The sequence below is a fragment of the Thermobia domestica genome, chromosome 7 (assembly GCF_964235325.1).
Source record: "Thermobia domestica chromosome 7, izTheDome1.hap1.1, whole genome shotgun sequence".
Classification (NCBI taxonomy): domain Eukaryota; kingdom Metazoa; phylum Arthropoda; class Insecta; order Zygentoma; family Lepismatidae; genus Thermobia; species Thermobia domestica.
In genome coordinates this window covers 61,873,061-61,882,310 of record NC_137460.1, presented here as the reverse complement: position 1 = coordinate 61,882,310, position 9,250 = coordinate 61,873,061, and the positions used below count along the sequence as shown (strand labels likewise).

Below are 9,250 nucleotides of genomic sequence, written 5' to 3'. Positions count from 1 at the left end.
CATCACGGACACTGAAAACCAGAATATTACGGCCCATAACATCACAGAGCCGCCACTATGTTGGGCGGAGACTCTGACGATCATAAGCGTCTTTGGGCATCCGCCAAACAGAAACACAACTAGTAGTTTGAAATAAGATAAACAATGAGTCATTTGACCATATCACACATCTTCCATCACCAGTGGTCTATATTACATGTTCGCAACATCATTGGCGTTGTGCTAAAGTGGTATGGGCCCTTATCAGTTGTTCTGCCCATGCAACTTGACTCTATATGCTCATGTTAGTAACTCGCGGTGGACTGTGGGACTTTTGACCCAGGCTATGGGAGGTGCTACTTAAGTTCCTTCATCACTTACACCGCAATCTCACGGCGATATTGAGTCGGCGTCACTGCTATTATCACCGAGGGTTTTCCTGTCACTGTCACGTAGGGTTTACTTCTGATCACCATTCTTCTTTGCCGCTGCGATTTTGTCGTTACTTTTTGTAGGAGTCATCACCTTGGTCACTGTCCCTCGCGACAGACCTAACTCATTTACCACTTTCGTAACAGTCGCGCCACATAACAGAATGTCAATTTGCTCTCTTTGGAAACCAGAGAGATCACCTATTTTACACTATCACTTTACAGTGTCGTTTTATTGTTCATACTTCAAATTGGAGTAGTGTGGAGTTTACTGTATCACACCTCCACTAACAGCCTGCCTCTGTAGTCGCCATCTGACCATTGCCAGCCCAGGCATCTGATGTGCTTCCAACTCCAGACGTTTCCATGAAATATATATATATATATATATATATATATATATATATATATATATATATATATATATATATATATATATATATACTGTAGGACGTCAAAAATCCGAACGCGGTCCCTAGAAGCTTTTCACATTTTGTCTTAGCGCTAGCAATAAACAATAGGTTTGTCCGTCGGCGTTGTGTGAAGTCAATGTTTTTACAAAAGCTCATTCATATGTAATTGTTTGTCATATATATTTTTATTTTTATTTTCCCTTAGGCCTATACAAGTTAAGTTTTAAGCGTGAGTTACAAGAATATGTACTGTAATTTAGTGTACGAGCAGGGTCTTCAGAAACATTAAATGTAAGTAGCCTTACGTACGGTATTGTAATTACTGTGTGTACTGTATAAGCACTGTATCGATAAAAGAGCATACCGTACAGTATATTTAAGCTTAAATGACATTTTCTTGGTCATTTTCGAAAATCCGAACTACCTGTGGTCCCAATTACTTCGGATTTTCGACTTCCTACTATATATATATATATATATATATATATATATATATATATATATATATATATATATAACAGATTTTTGTAAACTAATTTTCGGTATTCGATAATTTTGATATGGTAACCCAAACAAGGAAGCCCTACAGTCAAATAACCAGTACAAGATAAAGATGGTGTTATAATTACAGACCCTCTTTTAAACATGGCCTTAACCAATATATGTAACAAAAAGAAGATTTTTCAACAGAAAGAAAAAAGGAAAAGGAGACCCTGACAGTGCAACAGAAGAGGTGAAAATTGCAAGTTGAGTCACGTTCACAAACATTAAATGAATGTTACGCAAATGAACGACTCACAAGTTAAATGGGGACAAGGCAGGCGTTTAACACAGTGAAACACCTGTCTACAGCATACACCAATTGAAAAACATTCCCTCTGTATTGGCCATTGCATGCATCAGGACACAATTAAAAAATCTTAAGTTGTTAAAAACTATTTTCTTATAAAATAAAAACCTTCCGGGTATGTTGAACAGAATTATATAACAAACAAGAAAAAGTCTGTTACAAAGAAGGTCTAGGTTTTGTATATGTTGCAACACTGTTCATGTACGTATGTTACTTTCTTTTTGTTTCGTTTTTTTTTTTTTTTTTTTTTTTTGTCATTGCGATATGTTATTTCCCTTTGCAGAGTAACTCCCCCTTCCTATCAAATTGTCCAGATAAACATAATACCATTGAGAAGTCATGGTCAGTTTCTCTCGTGCATTAATCCGATAATGAAGTCCTTGATAGCGATCGCGGTGACTCTTGCGGTGTTATCTTCGTCTTCTTCAGCAGTCACTTCCGAAGATTTTGACAATGCCGATAGGTCGATAATACCGTCATCAACTACCAATTACAGTTTGAGTTCGCTTCTTGATGTCTTCAACCCTTATCGCCTGGCAGTAATATGGAGGATGCAAGAAATACAAGTGTCCAATGAGTGCAACAGTTCGATGACCAAGTTTCTGGATGGTCTTCAGCGAGGACAACTATGGGCCATTAAGAGTAAGCAACCATTAATGAATTTAGAGACAAATAAGGCATGTTTTTCTACTTTTTTCTTTTACTTTTTTCTACTTTTTTTCAGGTGGTTACTTTCATTTTCAATTTCTTATTTATTGCAGCTGTATTTTCTCTTAAGATATTTCAAGGTCGAAAAGTTAACATTTTGAGTTGTGTGGAGAGTACCAGTTAAGGACATACCTCCAAATGTACCACTCTAATAATTACTTGATTGCTGGAATGAAGGAAATGCGGGGGCCGCGGGGTTCAGTGGTAGAGCGTTCACCTCTGGTGCTTGGGGTCCCGGGTTCGATCCCAGCCCCCGCCAAGTGAACCTTGTGGTGGACAAGCACCGCGTGTGTGGGTTTTCTCTGGTTCTCCCGTTTCCTCCCACTTTCTTCATTCCACCATTTCATTCATTACTCATAATCACCGTCTCCTTTAGCCTAACCGGCATAACCGTGGGACGGAAAACTCAAAAGATTTCATTTCATTTTGAAGGAAATGCATGCATATTTTTTTAAAAGAAACAACTCAGTTTCTCTTTATTGTTGAATGCAATGCACTGTTAGAGCTGCGATGGCGTTGTAGGAAAGATAACTTAGTTGCGTACACACTAGACGGTCCGGATTCGATCACCGCTGCGGGCGGGATTTATTTTCCCTTACATCCTTGCTCCAGGGTTACCGTACTCAGGGATTAACACAGCCAGTCGGAAATACATAGAGAAGCCAGGAGAGAATAGGCGGTTGGAGTGTTGGTTCACTACATCACAGTTCCTATAAGCACAAAAGTCAAGAATATGCGGGGCCTTGTATCCACATCTCTTAGGAGTGGCCTCGCCTAGCGTAGTCGCTAACGCTCTCGTCTTTGGTGAGATCGATTCCGGGTTCGATTCTTAGTGGGGACATTCGGTCGGAAAGGTGTCAAAGCTTTTTCAGGTCAGCCAACCTGAGTGAGTTTTCCTGGGGTTTCCTCATTCACACCAGGCAAATGCCGGAATGGTACCTAACGTATAGATCCCAGGTCGCTTGCTTCCTTCCCTTTATTCGGATAATGTGATCACTGGGAGACGTCATCCTTCATATATGACGAACTAACATGGTCATAGATCGAGAAAGCCCAGAAATTTAATTCCTAATCCTTCCCATATCGCCTAGGTATGTCCTGAATGAGGATCGCGTTTTACTTCATTTTAGTTAGTTTGTTCATTGTGTGTATGGAAACTCGGAGATAAGTCTATCTCACAAGGAAAGCATCTCAACCTCACACGTTCGAATTGGACGAAATTTCGTATAGATACTAATTTGAGGTCGGTGTAATAACGTGGGAATAGTCATTTGATTCGCTTTTGCTTATTTTACGAGATATACAGGGTGATGCAAAACAGAATGCAACATAAGACAACTATGTAATCCGAGTTCAAATTGGACGAAATTTCGCATAGATGCTAATTTGAGGTCAGTGAATAACGTGGAAATTGTCATTCGATTCGATTTTGCGTAATCCACGAGATATACAGGGTGATACAAAACTGAATGCGACGTAAGATAACTATGTAATCCGAATCCGACTTGGACGAAATTTCGTATAGATACTAATTTGAGGTCGGTGAATAACGTGGGAATAGCCATTCGATTTACTTTTGAATACTTTGCAAGATATGCAGGATGATGCGAAAGTAAAATAACATAGAAGGATTCTGTAATTTACCGGTATAGAACGATGAAAGCTCACACGTGGATAGCAAAATGAATATGCGGAATCTCATGGTTATAATGAGAAACGCAGTGGCGTCGTAGGAAAATCTCCCGTTGAGTAAAGGAGGTTCCACATGAAAATGAAAGCAGAAACACTGTTCGATGTTGAGATTCTGGAAAGAAGTACGAGTCTTTGAGGACATACGTCCCTGAAATTGCACCGTTTACCAATTGAAGTAGCACCTTGGAAGGTCAACATTAGAAGGGAAACTGGATTCCAACGACTGTAAACAGTAATAGACAAAGTTTGGCAAAAGAAACAGCCCAACTCGCATGTTCGCTTGCGGCACGCCGCGCCTTGCTTGTCAATGTCGCTTGCTGTGAATGTCAGAATGCCATTCTGCATACACGATTCAAATATAGCAAGTCTCTCTCTTACCCACGAAGATTCATACGACAGGCTAATGCAAGTACATTCGAAATCACCGTTGGAGATGTGCACGCAGATCACGTGATGCACAAATGAAACCTTAATCTCTACCGACATTCATAAGTCATAACAGATGATATACGGAGGATCAACATTCCTGATTACAATTTCTTGCTGGACTCGGATTACGTAGTTGTCTTATGTTGCATTCTGTTTTGAATCACCCTTTATATCTCGTAAATTATGCAAAAGCGAATTGAATGACTATTATTTTGTTATTCACCGACCTCAAATTAGTATCTATATGAAATTTCGTCCAATTTGGACTCGGGTTACATAGTTGTCTTATGTTGCATTGTTTTGCATGTATATCTCGTAAAGTACATAAAAGCGAATCGAATGACTATTCTCTCGTTATTCACCGACCTCAAATTAGTATCTATATGAAATTTCGTCTAAGTCGGACTCGGATTACATAATTGTCTTATGTTGCATTATGTGTTGTATCACCCTGTATATCTCGTAAAATATGCAAAAGCGAATCGAATGATTATTTCCACGTTATTTACTGGCCTCAAATTAGTATCTATACGAAATTTCGTCCAATTCGGACGTGTGAGGTTGGGGCGGTTTCCTTGTCAGTGACGTTGAATTGTATGATATATAGCACGAAAAATATAATTATTATTATTTTATAAACAAACGTATTTGCCAAATAAACCATACTATTTCGAAACGCTCTCACAATATTTCTGAATTTTCAGGTGAAAAAAAAAACTGATGAAGATTCGTAGTCAATTCGTACATTCTCCGATATCAATTAGAATTTTTAATTAAATATATAGCTAATACTTCAAGTTATACAACATTACTTAAGCCAAGAGAACTTCAGTTTAAAAACAACATTAGGATTATCATCATAAAAATATCAATTATTGTACTAATAGTCCAAATTTCTCTTTATTTAATAATGTATGGTGGGCAAAGTGAACAGACACAGTAACTTCAATACTTTTAATAACGTCACCTCAAGATATAATTAGGGATTAGGAACTAGATTGCTGGACTTTCGTCATTTTTGATGATGTTAGTTTGTCACCTACGAGGGATGACATCTATCGGCGATCACAATATCGGAGGAAAGGGAAAGAAGGAAGCGGCGTGGGACCTATATATTAGGTAACATCCCGGCATTTGCCTGTTGTGAATGAGGATGGCTGACTTGATTTTTTTTTTACACTTTTTCGACCGAGTGTCCCCAACGGAAATCGAACCCCAGAGTAATTGCTCCAAACACGAGAGCGTTAGCGACTACGCTAGACAGGGCCACCTCAAAATATAGTTATGTTTTGATGCTATCAAGAAAGACGTGATCTGAATATGGTATTTTGAAGTATTGGCTTGATTATCAAATAACTTTCGATTCTTACACGTTCTGCCTCAAAAATTTCCGTTCTTTTAATAGGAAAATGTCAGGATAATAATTTCATTAGAATTCCAGAAAGTATACCCGTTATTATTATTATTATTATTATTATTATTATTATTATTATTATTATTATTATTATTATTATTATTATTATTATTATGTAATCGACATAATTTCTGCTAGAAATATAAATTTAAAATATTGAAAACGTAAAGTTTTCTAATAATCGTACATAATTACCGACGGGAATGAGACATGGTTTTGATTGACTATTCACCTAATAAGATAATTTAGTAAGATCAAGGTGGGTTGCTCTGTTTCTTAAATGTCGTGGTCAATGGAGAAAAGAATATAGACGTTGAAATCCAGTCATCTCTTCTGAGAAGAATGAATTACGTTTAGGCTTTGTTTTGCATCACTGAATTGCATCACTGTACAGTCATATTAAAAAAAAAAGAGAAAGAAAACCTGAAAACCTCTCTTTCTTTCAGGAGTTCTACATCCTTATTTTTACGGTAGAACAGGCACAGTTACTGAATGGTAGAACGCTCACCTCTGATGCGAAGGATTCCTTCTTCGATACCGGGTCATGTGAGTTTATGAAGGACATAATCGTGTCCATGGGATTTCTCGTGGTTCTCCTTTTTCTCCCACATGCTCATTTCACCAAATCTTTTATAATCATTCATTTTTCATTACTAAATCGTATCCTTTAGCCTCAAGACCATAATCCTTGGACATAAAACTAGAAATTTAAGTTTTCATTTTTCTGTCTCTACAAGTCATATGTTCAGAATTCCTTTTTGATCTTCCCCGCAAAACTGTTTCAAACCATTCTGTTTACAGGATCAACTAAAAAAAACGTCTAATGGGGGACACGGTGGGTAAGGTAGAGTGCTTACCTCTCGTGCGTGGGGTCCATTGTTCGATCCCCATCCAAATAAGTTTGTGGTGGATAACATCTTGTCTGTGGGTTATCTCGGGGTACTTCTGTTTCCTTCCACCTTCTCATTCCACCAATTCTCGCATCATCAACCATTGGCCTTAATCATCGTCACTCTAAAATGCCATAACTCCAAAAATCCAAAAATATCCGATTTTGAATTGAATACGGAAGAGTATAATATGGAACCTCTTACGTTATTTATTTATTTATTTATTTATTTATTTTTTGGGTCAAACATTATTTTCTGTTGTAAATTCTGTTTGAAATATCACTTGCAATAGTGTTTCAATGTAAAAAGCTATAGTTTTTTTTTTTTTTTTTTTTTGCCCTTTCTGCAGAATTCTACCAAACGGATTTAGCATGTTTTGGAAATACACTCCTCAAGTGTGGGACGTTAAACTGAAATATTTCATTTTATTTCATTTATGATGTAGTTATTCAAGGAGTTCGTTATGCACGCCAATCCTGCAAGTAGTGACATCTATTATCGTTAGACACAAAAGTAATTGTGCATGCAGCAATTAGCATGGCTGTTTACTATCAGGAAGTAGTGTGGCACACTAAAACGTTTGGAGTTTATTGTAAGGAATTATCTTTCTGTCCCTTGTCTTTCTGCAACCAACATCACAAACTTTTAAACAAGGTTGTATAACATTCCAGGATAGCATGATAAAAAATTGTATTAAATCGATGATCCCCTTTAAGAGCATACATTCTTCTGAGAGAAAAATATTCGCTAAAATTGAACCAACTTTTGAAGGAGAGGACGAATCTTCTATTAACAAGTAGAATAAAATTGTGTGTGTCAGAACTTTTAATTTTGTGTGTGTGTTTGTATGCAAAGTCTTCATTACAGTAATATACCGTGCTCTATTGTAATAAAAGAAAACACTTGAGCAATCTTAATCAATAAACTCTTCACCCTTTTGCTCCTGTAAATTTTATACCAGTTTTTTGAAGTTATGTTTCTTCTCCCTTGTATCCAACACCGTTATACCTACTTTGCTTAATGGAGTGTGAATGTTGCTTACAAATTCAGTTCTAAAGTTCTTTTCTTCATCACGTAAGAAATTTGATGCATTTTTCGACCTAAGAGAGATAAAAATCTACTATTGGGGGAATTTTAAACGGAATACTAAGTCCCCGGCTAATTGTAGCGCTTGCAAAGCGTTTTTATTGCTCATGCGTACGCTTGGAATGCGCTGACCATATATTTAAATGTGGATGGCTAATCACAAACGAGAAAACAATAAAAACGCGGAGAAAATATCAGCTCCCGCGTATTTGGTGCATTTCGGAACAATAAACCGCCTGTTGTTTAAAAGATATCAAAAGGAAGGGAAAAAGGGAAACACGTGTTGCCAGGCAAGGGGATTTTAGCAAGAAACACCTGCTTTGAAGATGATTTTTGCAGAGTACTGGAACTCTGCTATTATAGACTTGTTAAAAAAAAGAAAAGAAAAAAGACCTGGAAATCCTGACTGGCTCACATTATGATTTATAACTCTGGCGAAAGTAAAGTTGCCAAATAGCCACTTTGGTCGCATTCGCTCTAGGGATAATGCTTCGAAAACACATTCTCAAATAGCCATAGATTTAACTTGAAACTTTTTTTTCAATATCGCAATAAATTTTGCCAGGGTTATCTATTTCCTTCAATTTACCACTAATATATATTAGTGGTAATATATTTACCACTAATATATTACTTGAGTCCTTTATTTTGCCTGATTGTATGAGCATGTCTCTTTAGTTTCTGATCTATTTGTTAATTCTTTCATATTGTTTTATTGTGACTTTTTATAATTTAATCATTAGAACCCTATGTTTTGAAATATACCACAGTCTCTTATGACAAGGGATCAAATTCTAAATCCGACAATACATTATGAGCAGTTCTGTATAGCTTATGTATTGAAATCTCTTTAGTAATTTTTTTCATAAATCTAATTTGTGCTAACTTTACTATGCGTTTTGAATCTTCGGACTGAGTAGCTATTTTCTATTTCATAAATACCAATATCACTTTGTAAGCAATACAAAATCATAGAAATAGAATATCCTTTTGAAAATTACTTATGTTTTGTCCTTACCTTTCCATAGTGGCGAAGTGTCGTTTTTTAAGAGGGGCAAATATGAGTACTTTATAAAGATTTTCGCACTTCATTGGTTTGTATATTACTGTACTGTGTTTATTATTTATTATTATACCTATGTAAAATAACACTTCTCATCCTTTAGTTGATTTTTCTATAAAAAGAAATCAAACACCATTGTTTTTCCTTCAAAAGGCTAAGAATGCCATTAATCAAAGAAACAACCGGTCACTCCGTCTTGTGCCTGCAGCTGACAAAAGAAAACGGACAACTGATTCAAAGGAGAACAAATTTAGATTCATTGACAGCATGTGTGTGGTCTCTAATACTCTAAAGT

The 9,250-nt window shown here is 36.6% G+C and overlaps 1 protein-coding gene across 1 annotated transcript in view; it reads left to right on the top strand.

Annotated features, from left to right (window-relative positions):
* Positions 1-2,004: 2,004 nt before the first annotated feature.
* Positions 2,005-9,250, top strand: part of LOC145688887 (nose resistant to fluoxetine protein 6-like) — an 88,785-nt gene continuing 81,539 nt past the window's right edge. Inside the window, exon 1 of the mRNA XM_081763052.1 lies at positions 2,005-2,315. Within this exon, the coding sequence (XP_081619178.1) occupies positions 2,045-2,315 (271 nt within the window). The 5' untranslated portion in view covers positions 2,005-2,044. The remainder of the gene's footprint in view (positions 2,316-9,250) is intronic.